A 13,410-nucleotide genomic window follows, 5' to 3' on the forward strand; every position below is an offset into this window, starting at 1 on the left:
GTTCACTGTACTCAAATGGCCTCCACAGTCACCAGATCTCAGACAAATCTGCGGCAACTGTGTGATGCCTTCATGTCAATATGGACCAAAATCTGAGGAGCTTCCAGCACCTTGTTGAATCTATGCCACGAAGAATTGAGGCAGCTCTGAAGGCAAAAGGGGCAATCCGTTACTAGCATGGTGCACCTATTAAAGTGGCCGGTGAGTGTATATATATATATATATATAAAATGAATATTTAAACTACATGTTGCATATGGGCTGTATACGGTTGTGCACCATATGCTGCCATATATACACATGCACTAACCAGTGTCCTTGAAACCATTGGGAGGTGCATCTGTATCCACATGTTGTCAGTCCAGTCCACCGTATTTTACACGGACACAGTGACATACTCGCACATATTGATGAAAATCGTCATGGATTCACCAGGCACAGAAATACACGACTGAAGAAACGATAAGTCCGTGTGCAGGCAGCCTATAGCTCAGTGATGGCAAACCTTTTAGAGGCCGAGTGCCCAAACTACAACAAAGACCCGCTTATTTACCCCAAAGTGCCAACACAGAAATTTAATTTGTGATTTATACTCCCGTCTCTGTCACAGTTTTCATTGATACCAGCACCCGAGGACACCAATAAAGCAGAAAATAGTCCCAGGTAGTCCTGTCACTTTAAAATACCACTGCACAGCAAGTCCTGGGCTGTCTGGGACTGCAGGAAGATACCTGGAGTCATCTCTGGTGATGGCCTGAGTGCCCACAGAAAGGGCTCCGAGTGCCACCTCTAGCACCAGTGCCATAGGTTAGCCATCACGTCTATAGCTCATAAACCCACGTGGTTCCCTGATGACTTCAATGTGCGACACCTTCGCTGACGTCACTTCACCTCGCGCGTTCCTCCTCCCGCCCCTTCTCATCTTACGTCACCCGAACAAGCGCTCCGCCACTCCCATGGAAGAGCAGGATTAGTCGTTTACCCTCACGCCCTCTGGTCACCGCCTACTGGGATTGTACGAGGATATGATTGGCCGAGCATAGGCACTACGTCACACGTCTTTCTCTCTGAGGCCCATCCCATCAACACTAGACGGGCACAGCCTTCCCCGTGCAGGGCAGACAGTGCGGAGTATCCGGGCCGGTAGCACGCGTCCTGCGGACTGGGATGTCACCTGTCTGCGGTCAGTAAGTGACAGCCCGCGCCCTTGCTCTCACTATCCTCCCCCTGGACTATAAGACTTACCGGCGCCCATGAGACTGCTGCGCCTCCGCCAGTGACCGGCTCACAGCACAAGCAGCAACATGTTTGACAAAGCGAGGATCCCGTTCGTGGTGCTGGACGTGGTGTGCGTGGTGCTCGGTAAGTGGCGTCCCGTATGTTCTCCCCATGTGCTGTCTCCTTGCATGTCACCTCCCTGTCTACTACCTGCGGCTTCTGCTTTGCATGTCTTGTGTTGTGTGTACTAACCTCCCTGCCACTACTTACCTCTGTATTTGTCCCTTCATGAAATCCTTAGACATGTAGGATGTTTTCACACTGTGCGTATGTGATGCGTCTTTTTACACCTGCACCACAAACTCCCCAAAATGATCTCTTTACTGCTTCTATCGGGTGTCTCTCCACCCTGCTGTCTCTGGGTATGTTCACACAGCAGAGATGCAAATTGCAAACAAACTCCATCATGTATATTTGATTTTTTTTTTTTTGGCATGGGTCCCTGGTCTTCTCCCTTAATTGACGTGTTGTTTCTGACGTGATATGACTTGTATGGACACATCGGTTACTGACAATAATAAAGGTGTAGACAGAGGGTACTTTTCTATGTTCGTCACCGTTTGGCATGGGTTTTGGTGCATAAAAGTTGCCAAATTCTGTGCTAAAAATCCAAGTGTGAACACAGCATTACGTTCGGGGTTCTGTGTCCCCATGTGTTAAACACATGCACAGTAAATTCTCCTGGCACATACACTAAGTGCACCCACAGCCCACATTATACCAGGTGGTGCCAAAATATATTCAGTGAAGGATGGGATGTGCTCAGCTTTCCGACTCCTTACTCGAGTGTGTGTTACATCGGTGTGAAGCACCTAGCCGGGAAATCTGCTTGAACAGTACGGCGTAGTTCACACAACTGCGTCTTGCCCAAGAGATGTGATTCACATGTCATCATTGACCAAGGCTGAACGAGCCAAACGTTCTCACCCAGCCCATCCTTGTTCTGATCATACAAATGTTTCTGGATACAGTCCACTAACGCTCTGTTTCGACAGCAGACAAACTATGGAAAAAAAGTTTTTACCGAGATTATCCGGTATCCTGGGGTCCTGTTGTCACTAATTAATATGACAGAAAGTTGAGCATAATAATAATAATTCAGATTACACAGCGCTGCACAAAGCATGCCAAATTGGTCCCTGTCCCCATGGGGCTCATAATCTAAGCAATCTAAAAGTATGTTTTGGAGTATGGGAGGAAACCGGAGGACCCGGAGGAAACCCACACAAACATGGAGAGAACATACAAACTGTTGATCTGGGTGGGAATCAAACCCAGGACCTCAGTGCTGCAAGGCAGAAGTGCTACTCACCGTGCCGCCCATCTTGCTGCTGCATTCTATAAATGTGGGTACATAACCAATGCTAACACCCCATCTGAGGAAGCTGAATATATCTCAACACTGTGCTCTGTTATTTTGAACACCCCTTAGTACTGAAAGGAGTAGCAGGACTCATGCTTAATCTCAAATCTGTTAGTGTCAGATCCCCATTCCACGGGATAAGGCATAACAATAAACCGTGACAGGTCCATGCTTCGTTCCCTCTTCAATGGCACAAAATGCAGCAAAATTATTGATTCGCTGTGGTCGCGTTTGGTCACGCTGCGCCCAAATAGGATTTTGTGTCCACTTCACCAAACTGGTGTGCCCTGTTTTTCTTGAACAGAACATGGTTGTACTAAACTGACCTGCTTAAAGGACATTGACTACCAGGATGAAGGACTGTATGCAAATGAGCTGATGAGCTTCAGGCTCCAATAATGCCTATGGAGCCTGGAACCCCTCAGGCTCATTTGCATACAGTCCTTCATCCTGGTGGTAGGTGCCCTTTAAAGGAAAGGTACCATGAAAATCATAGTTACTCCTAGATCCAGGCAAGGTGACTGTGATGATCTTGTATTTGTTATCAATGGTCTTCCTTCCTTCTAAAAATCAACTTTTAAAATTATTTTAATGAGCCAAAGGGACAAAGGGCTCCTCCTCTGTTCTCTAGTTTCAGAAGCTGTATCACTGTCTTGCTCTTTCCCTTGGCGTTTCCCCCCTCCCTCTCCTCTGCCTGATGTAAGCTCGCTCTGGCAGAGGAAGTTTCAGCACACTGCAGCAGCCTGTGAATCTGCAGCACAGTGGGGCTCTGGTAACACCCAACAGAGCCCTTTGGGCTCAGTAGCATAATGTTGAAAGTTGATTTTGGAAGAAATGAGGCCATTGATAACAAATATAAAAGAGTGTTTGTGGGGGGGCGGCTTTTTTTGTAAGATGAAAGGACAGATATGGATTTGCTTTTGGAAGAAAGGTTTTTCCTCTAGTTGAATGAGGATCATTCGTTCTTTCCCTTTTTTTTTTTATTTTTTTTTTTAGCTTATAGGTTTTTTTTCTAGTAAACTTCTTTAGTAACTGCTATACAGTGCAGATAATTATAATAAATGGTGGAGTCATCCTGCTTTCTGACACCATTGTTGGAGAATCTGCTGACACCTGGTGCAGTGTTCATATTAGAACAAGGTGTGGTTATAGAAATGGGATCTCTCGCCTCATCTGACATATGTTGTAGCAAAAAATAAGTCTGCTACATATTACGGCAGACGAGGATTATTTTGGTTGTTTGTCGATTGCATATGTGATCGGCCCGTGGCACTCCCCCTCCCTCCCCTGTGCGCTTTTATTCAGTTTCCAAATTGAGTCACTGCTACGTCTGACAGCACCATAGGGGCAAATGTATCATTTGTTTTGCTTTACGACCTTTTTAAAGCTGGCTAAAATTTAGTTTAATTTTCTGTGGCATTTTAGGTACATGTACGGAACCAAGCATGAGGTCAGTTGTACTTTGTTTTGTACCTAAAAGTTACAAAACTGAACATCTGTAACCATCAACTCATTTCTTAAGACCCGGCATAGTCTCAAAAATGCCCCTTAAATAGTCCCAAAGTCTCCAAAAAGCAGATTACAGTAAAGAGACATGTCCCCCATTGGCCCCCATCATAGATTTGCATCTGGTGTGAGCAGTTTAGTTCTGCCTCAGTCTACTGTACACTTATAAAACTCAGTTTGATATATGCATTTTTTTTTTGTAATTTTTTCCCATTTTGAGAATGTATTATACAGATTTTCAACAAAATAATCTGCTTTAGTGATGGAAGCTGTTTAGGCATTGAATAACCTTAACAGCCAATGAGCACTTGGCTTCCTTTTAATAACTTTCTCTGGAGGATTGTAAGATGATCTATGATTTCTTTTGGTGTGATTAAAGGGAACCTACCACCACGAATCTACATATAAAGTTAGACCGGGTGGTAGGTGGATATATAGGACGCAAGGATGGCTCTTTTAAGGGCTAATCCTCATGTCCCCGCACTTTTTTGATAACTTTCATCAGAATATGTAAGTTTTCTAAAGCGGCTACTGGGCGTGGACTAGCCTGAGCTGAGTCTACACGGCTCCTCCACGCACCAGTAGTTTCTTTGTTCCCCCTACCCGAAATCTTTGGCGCGCAGCTCCTCGTAGCTGCGCACCCTTGTCCGACAAACCTGCTGTCTGCGCAGCTCCGGCTTCGGAGCAGTGTCCGCGCAGACACGGCCCCGCTGTTCTGCGCATGCGCAGAGAGCAGGTTTGTCGGATAAGGGCGCACGGGTACGAAGAGCTGCGCGTCGTAGATCATTGCCGCCCTCCTGACTGGTCAGTGGTATGTGATCAATGCCTTCTAGGTCATTTCAGTTTACATGTGGTTTCCGACGTCACCATTGCGGTCATTGGATTTTGTTCTCCTTTTCGACGCTGTTAATATCATATCGCATATCATTGTGTTGTGCAATAACATCTTGGATCAGAATGTGCTGCTTTCTGCATTATCCTCTGTAGTCAGTGTGTCAGTGGAGTATACTCCTTGGATGGCAAGTTGTGGGCATCTGCAGTTTCCTGCATCTCTTTAGAGAAAATTTATGATGGGTTCTTGCCAAAAAGCTTGTACTGCAGCAGTGCCGGCCTAAGATCAAGATGACTGGAGAAAAGCAAGAGATTCTCGTGTCAAACTGTTATATTATCATGCCCATTACTATTCTATTCCTTTTTATACTGAAAAAATGAAATCTAGCAGCTCCAGGAGTGGCATTATAACTTGTACCTAACAACATAATGGTTTTATTTTTTAAGGGGTTGTACTAAATCGGTTGGTGGGGTTCCAGCTGCTGAGACCCCTGACGATCAGCACTCTGCTGTCTCTAACACTCGAATCAAAATTAAATTGGGGAACCTGAGATAGCAGAGTGCTGTCGCCATCCGTTTCCGGTGCTATCCTATTAAATGGAGCTGCAGGATGTGTGCCGGACCTAACACTTCATTCATTTAGAGGAAACGGGACCCTCCGTTCACATGAATAATGGGTGTCACAGCAGTCGGACCCCTCTCCATTCAAATTGTAAATCCCCCTATTCTGTGGCTATATGGTGCACACTAGTTGTTGTTGAAGATTTTCTGGTTTTACAGTAAAATTCCAACAAAAGTTCATATTTTACAATAATTACTCAGTTATTGGTAGAATTTAATAAAAGCAGATGCAGCAGTGAATGATGGAAGCTCCATCCTTCTCTCTGTCGCAACATATACTTCAGGAGGCTTAGACTAACAAAAGTTGTACAAGTCCTGATAAAGTACAGAGTGTATCGACCTAATTTAAAATGGTCCCATTCTAAGTTAGAGTATATCTACCCTCAGGATGCAAATGGTGACCTGTATGCAAATGAGCCCAAGGGGCTCCAGGTTCCATAGATATAGAGCCTGGAGCCCCTCGGGCTCATTTGCATATAGCTGTTCTTACTGGTGGTAGATGTCCTTTAAGTGGCCAGGCATGATAAATGCATGACAGATCCATTTCAAACAAATAGGTTTTGAGCTGCAGTAACCAAGCCTGGCCTGATTCATTGACTGATCAATGAGTATGTTATATCCAAGGTCATTTGTATTAACTTGGAATTTTTTTTTTTTTTTTTTTAACGCATTAACCTTAATGACCATAGACAAAGTTTCCCCATTTTGTTCCTTTCTGCGTCTTCCTTTTAACTTCTTTCAGACTTCAGTATGTTGATGCAGCTCACAGGGTTAAGAGCAGCGTGAGGGTTTAATGGCTGAAATGATAGAGTAGGCTACTTTTGTAAACTTTGTAGCTCTTTTCAAGGTTATGGCCCTGGCTATGGAAAGGTTAGGAACTATAATTAAATCTATAAATGATTTGTAAAAGGGCCTTACATCTGTGTGCTGGGACCAAACTAACAGAGGGTGCTCAGTATTTAAAGGACATCTAACTTGTCTTCTCTGGTAGGTTCCACTTTTCTTTAAGCTTCTTATGCCCTTGTTTTTAAGAAAAAAGGCTTTAAACATTATGCAAATGAGTCTGAAGTCTATTAACAACTATGGAGCCTGTAGCCCCTCAGGCTCATTTGCATGTTAAGCTTTTATTAGTAAAACCCGGGGATTGAGAATCTAAAAGAAGAATATATCCTTCCAGAGGGGGCACACACCAGGATGTCAGTGTTTGGTTTACAACCCTTCATCCTGGTGGTTGATGTCCCTTTAAGTGATATGTATTCATTAACAGTCTTATTTCATATACACTGAAATATAGGTAATCTTCCATCGTGATGGACCAAGGACTCTTAAGGATCTAAACACCATAACTGTAGTAATCGTCTTAAATTTGTTATTCATGACCACCTTCCTTCTAAAATCTACTAAGCTTTTAAAATTATGTCAATGAGCCAGAAAGACTTTGGGGGTGTAGAAAGAGTCCATCTGTAATGTTGCTTCATGGGCAACATGAAGTGCACCTGCACAGTTTAACAGCCTTTGAAGCTGCAGAACAGAAGGACTCTGGCAACAACCCTTTAGTCTTATCAGCATAATTTTAAAAGTTGACTTTAGAAGGAAGGAGGCCGTGCATAACAAATAAAAGATTACTATAGTCACGGTGCCTGGATCTATGAGTAAGTATCCTTTAAGGCAGGGTGTGTATAGTGTCTTAGTACATGATTCACAGTCAGATGTTATTTCAGATGCGGTTCTCTGAAAGGGACAACACTTTAGATATACCACAGTTGAGAATTTCTGACTTTTTTTAAATTTTTTATGTTAATCAAGAAGTATATTTGCTTTATTGACATGTAGCTTCTGTCACATATTGCATGACTTGTTGAACTTCAAAATCTATTGGGATAATCTGCATAAAGTCTTATTTTTGAGAAGGCGTCCTTAAAGGCGCAAATCCTCGATATTGGTAATTCTTGGTAAAGAGTCATCGATTGCTGCTATTCCAGTGATGAGTTGGGGTTCTCTATGTTAATAGAGCGCAGGTGCACGTACGTGACCACAGTCCCTTTTTGCTTTGTTGAGAATGTCAGGTGATTAAAAAAAAAGTTTGTCAAAGGTGAATGGACGTGTTTGTGTATGCTCACTGTCACACAGGGGGCATTGACCCCTGTCCCCATGGTCACTAGGGATCTGACTTCATGATGGGAGTAGTAGATACGGACATGTTATTCGTGGGGAAACTCTAGAACTAAATACAGGCAAAATATTATTATCTTGCAGTTTAAGTTCTATTTAATATTTCTGAATGGGTGAATCATGCCAGAAATGCGAAATCTTTGTATAGATTTTTAAAAACGGAAATGTCTTTAGGAACAATCTGTAAATGAAATTATCTAAACTTCAGTCTGACACCTGCACTGCTACATTGTTGCAAGATCATATGTATGTAGATCACAAAGCTAAACCAAATACAATTGTAGCCACTTTCCTGATCAAAGCCAAAATGGCTCTAAACAGCTCATTTAGCCTCTGGGTATAAGTAAAATTCTTTTATTTAGCAACCACAAACTAGAGTCATGAAGAAAACAAGGATATGAAAAGTCTTTTAGCTACTTTTGCAAATCTAGTGATTATTTGACCAGGAACAGTTAGATCCGGATGTTCTAAACCGAAAACATTAGCTGTTATGGCTGTGCGTCGACTCCTCTGCCAAAATGCTTGTCCTTCAAGGAAATAGTAATAGTATTGCTGAGTGGTGGTGAACCTATGGTACAGGTGCCATCTGTTGGGATTCAGGCTGTCACCCCAGCACAGGATTGGCCAGGCAGGTTGGGGGACTCGGAGTAGCCCCGGATGCCCTGCGTTCTGCATTATTTTAAAGAAACTCTTCTCGGGACAGCAGGTGTGGACACGGCTAGATTATTATTGGAGCTCCTGACCCTCTGTTCTTCCTGTTCAAGTGGACTTTGGAGGGGGGGGGGCACATTTATAATAAATATTTCCCCTTTTTTCAATGGTATTGAAAACTATGATAATAAACCACAAGCACAATGCCCATGTATTGCTCAGGCTGCGATGACAGCAGCCTCCAAATGTTGCGCATGTGGAGACTGTCCATGTCGCAATGCTTGCCGATCTGGCTGAAGGCAAGGAAATTCTCTGCGATCTGCCGAGTGCTGGGTGACAGTAGGCTGAGTAATACGGACAGGCACTGGCTACAAGGGGCGTGAAGAAATGAACTGCCCCCCGAGCCCAGATTGGCATATTTTGTCTATTTTTACACAATGCAGTCGTTCAAGGTTATAGTAACAAAGACCACATAACGAAATGGAGTCTTCCATCAATACTTCTGATGGTTGTTGTCTTTTAAAGCCTGATCACAGAAAGCCTCTCAGGGTCATTAGCATAATTTAAAAAGGGCCCATGGAGAACAAATATAAAAAGTCTACCATAGTTAAGGTGCCTGCATCTATGAGTAAGTGTCCCTGGTTTATCATGATGGATTTTGATGGTAGATTTCCTTTTAAGGAGGTTTTAAGAAATTTCATAATTAAATGGAGGCATATTTGGGGACTCTGTGATCTGGTGATGACTTTGAAACTCTTTGTGTACCGGACTGGAAATGAAGATGTTGCATACATTTTGTACGCTTTTAACTACTGAGCCCATCGCTGGCCCCCGTAGTCATGTCTGAACCTTGTACAGATTGCTTGGAACGTACGTGAAATGCACCTGTTTGAATTACCCCCACCCCGCTCCCTCCCTTACCTCGCCCATGGGGAGCTATAATGGTTGTTGATTGGTTACCACCCACCTTTACTATGGACAGATGCAGCAACTGGTTTAGTATCAATCTCCTTATGGTCCACATGAATGCGTCATCAAGACTTTTGTGGAGATGGTGGCAGCTGATAGTTTGCGATTCGCCATTGTAAATATATCTGCCGTCTGGCTCCATGACTTGTCTGCATGAAGGATGTGTATGAACGAGGCAATCCTAACACTTGTTCTATATTAGGTGGTGTGAGACGTCTGAAGTGTCAGTCTGTAAGTCTTATTATACCACTTGTTACTAAGGAACAGAAACCACATCCTCAGTTATCTTAATATATTAAACCACAATAAAGGGAAGTGCACACACTCTTTACTGTCTATTGATTGCTATCTTGGAGATTTATCGGACATAAAGTGCATACCCATAGTGCCCCTGCCGATAGTGGACCCTGAAGCGTGCTTATATGTGGATGTAATGCGGACTACCAGTTTGTCTACCCTACTTATATAGGTCATTGTCAGGCAGGAGCCAGTCCTAGTCATCTAGTGTATGTTGTAACATAGATGTCCCAGCCATTAGTGCCTTCATGGTAATTGTACTGCTGAAATTGGGTCATTCCACCACTTTTATAGAAACTTGGCCTCGTATTTGTCTAATAAGAAGCTTGTTGGCTTTTCCTTTAACAGCCAACAGAACAGAATGACGAACAGAGCGCTGAAGTATAGAATGGTAAGTTTGCAATCGGTTGTGTAACTTTATTAAAAGAACTTGTGTCTGATCACTCTGGGGACTTATCCCTTTTTGAAGAATAATATTAATAACTCTTTATATAGCGCACACAGATAACGTAGCGCTGCACAGAGTTTGCCAAATTGATCCCTGTCCCCATGGGGCTCACAATCTAAACTGCCTACCAGTATGTTTTTGTAGTGTGGGAGGAAACCGGAGGAAACCCACGCAAACGCGGAGAGAACATACAAACTCTTTGCAGATGTTGACCTGGATGGAGTATAGGCATTTGTACTTGCTTTATACTCGCCTGTTCAAGCATTTTCTTGAATCCCGAATTATCTCTGTTAATTTTTTTTTAACTCTGGCGACTACTTCAGCTGATAACTGGCTTCAGTGGCCTCGTGTCGTACATGAAAGAGCTGTGGTACCTAAGTTCAGGAAATTATCCAGAGATGCCACATCTGTAGTGGATAGACAACTGTAAATAGTGGGTTTTTTTTCAGAACCCATTTACGGAGGACCTGTAATGTCTGTATGAACCTACAGTCTCAAATAATCCTGTACGAGAGCTTACCATGGACTCATTTTAAGAAAACAAACATTCATTGTCTCCTAGATGTGAGTGAAATTAGGCACATTGGATTCACATCTGAAAATCCCGGTGCCTCTTAAGTTACTTTCTTGCACATGCGCGGTACCTACGGGGTGTACTACAGAGTCTTCCCTTGCCATAACACACGGGCACAGAGCAGAAACTCATAATGGCAGATTTAGGACACTGAACCACTGGTCCATAAGGTCCTGTGGGTTGCTTAGTATCCCATATCATCCTGACAGGTTCCCTTTCACTTTGCCTTCTTCATATTGCACCTCTGTCTGTTTTACTGAGTTGGCCTTTGGCTGCACCTAAAACTTACAGCGAGTCAAAGTCTTGATGAAGCCAAAGTCATGAACTCCATTCGGTGCTTTGCTGCTTTTGTGTTTTTGGAATCTTTATACTGAAGGATTGTAATGAATACAAAGCCGCCGTTCCTGTTTTTCCACATCAATGTCCTTATTGTATCGCGGCATGACATAATTTGTATTGGGATCATATCTGTGACTAGTCAACAGGACTTTCTGTGACACCTCTCCACAACACTTGCTGCACGTGAGGCATTGCCTAGATGAAATCCCAAATCTTCGAAGACCGGTTATAATGTGTTGGAACATGCTATGTGGGATGATGTCTAGCCTGCTGGGTGATGCTATACAAAGCTTCAAGTGTAACAAAGCTTTTGTTTCTTCCTTCCTATTAAATCCTGGAGTGTCTGGTTTACATTAGTATAATGTGTGCAGTGGAAAGAAGATCCCCCGCTGCCCCCTACCCTATTGTCAGATGGGGAAGAGGGAGGAAGTGATTGTGCTTGGCTTGTCATCTGTCCTGGATCATTCTTTACTTGAATGAACCCGAGTGGGGGGCACAGTTGGGTGGGATTGTGTTTGTTCACAGCAGGGAACATTCCTTGACCATTTGATTAGGACATGCTAACCAAAAGCCATATGCCTACGTGTGTAGGGTTACATGGGGATTTCAGCTCTTCATTGGACTGAGGGGATTGTCTTGGGAAATATTTAGGGGGAGGGGGTCTCTAATGTAGCTTTCGAACAAACTACTAGCTACCTTGTACACAACGTGCATCAGCTAGACTACTAATAATAGTAATACAGGCAGTCCCCAGTTTATGTACAAGATGGGTTCCTTGGGTTTGTACTTAAGTTGAATTTGTATGCAAGTCAGAACTGTATATTTTATAATTGTAGCTCCTGACAATTTTTTTTTTTTTTATGTAATGGGACTAAGGATGATCAATAAAACTTAATTACAGACACCTTACAGCAGATCATTGCAGCCTGGGACTAAAGGAAAGCATCCAGAGAGGTCACAGGGGGCAGAGGGGTCTGTCTAACTAAAGGTCATCTGTAAGCCAGGTGTACTTAAGTAGGGGACCACCTGTATTACTAATACTTATTGGCCTTTAGATGTCCAATTTGATACATTACACAGTTGTTAAACCCGATGAGTTGACACAAATTTCTATCTTATTACATTGCAGGATAGTTGAAGAAGAAAATAATAATTCCTTTTAAAATTGTAAATTCATGTATAAACTTGAAAAGAAATTGTCTTTGCTCTAAATTATCTCCCATCATATATATATATATATATATATATATATATATATATATTTTATTTCCATGCTGGTTTACATAAGAGGACGGATTGGAGACTGTGTGCTTTTCCAGGCACGCGTCTCCTGACGTTCACTTGGGAAAGGTATTCTGAGCTGCAGAGGGGGAGTCTAATGAGAGGTTTCATTTTGCTGAGAGAAGAGGGGACAGAAAATGCTTTCTAAAAACTGCTCGAGGTGCTAAAAACTAAGAAGAGTTAAAGTGTATTTATCCATAATCCCAGGCTCTGGAAATAGAATCCGGGAGCCAGGTCATTCCAGGCCAGATTGATCCAATTCCCTTCCAGCTCACTCCTGTATGTGGACTACTGCTGGGAACAGGCCTCCGGATGGGATGGCATCTGCCCCACTACAGCTGTACTGAGTAAACAGTAGTAAGGTAGTGATTGATGCTTTTATGTTCTCCTACCAGTCTGTTTTTTTATTTTATTATAGATGGAATCCCTATAGAGTTAATACTAACAAATTATTTTAGATCTTAAACCATCAATATCAAGCCAGATACACCACGGACTAGGCACTGTGACTGGTAATTTTATATTGGTTTTCCATGACCGACTTCCTTCTAAAATCAACTTTTCAACTGATCAAACTGACTGGTGCTGGGAGGGGGGATTGTTTACAGGCTGTTGCATTGAATTTCTTCATTACCTCTATTCTTAAGGTGCTTTCCCCCTCCCTTTGACACACAGTGGGAGGAAATGCTCCTGTGAATCTGCAGCATGGAGAGGCTCTGGTAACACCTTCGGGTTCATTAGCATAATTGTAAAAGATGACTTTAGAATGAAGGAGGCTGTGGTTAACACCTATAAGATGATTACCAGTCACGGTGCCCGGATCTATGGTTTATCATGATGGATTTTGTTTTTGGTAATTTCCTTTTAAGGGCTTTTATCATTCAGTAACAAGTATATATGTCACTAAGAATCTAGGACATGTAATTCAAAATAAATTTCGGAATGCACGACATCACATATTGGCTCAGAAATGCCACCATGTGAACGAGCCCTTAAAAGGATCCTGTCGGCAGGAGACCCATTTTTAGCACAACCCCAGTCCCCACAGAGCATAGAACATACACTGCCAAAGAGTTTTTG

The 13,410-nt window shown here is 42.9% G+C and overlaps 1 protein-coding gene across 2 annotated transcripts in view; it reads left to right on the forward strand.

Moving 5' to 3' along the window:
- The first annotated feature begins 1,053 nt into the window (after window positions 1-1,053).
- The window catches only part of PLPP1 (phospholipid phosphatase 1), a 58,865-nt gene continuing 46,508 nt past the window's right edge, over window positions 1,054-13,410 (forward strand). For both annotated transcript variants that reach the window (XM_072136109.1, XM_072136117.1), the window contains exon 1: window positions 1,054-1,362. In XM_072136109.1, coding sequence (XP_071992210.1) covers window positions 1,305-1,362 — 58 coding nt within the window. In that variant the 5' untranslated portion in view covers window positions 1,054-1,304. The remainder of the gene's footprint in view (window positions 1,363-13,410) is intronic.

The sequence above is a fragment of the Engystomops pustulosus genome, chromosome 1 (assembly GCF_040894005.1).
Source record: "Engystomops pustulosus chromosome 1, aEngPut4.maternal, whole genome shotgun sequence".
Lineage (NCBI taxonomy): Eukaryota > Metazoa > Chordata > Amphibia > Anura > Leptodactylidae > Engystomops > Engystomops pustulosus.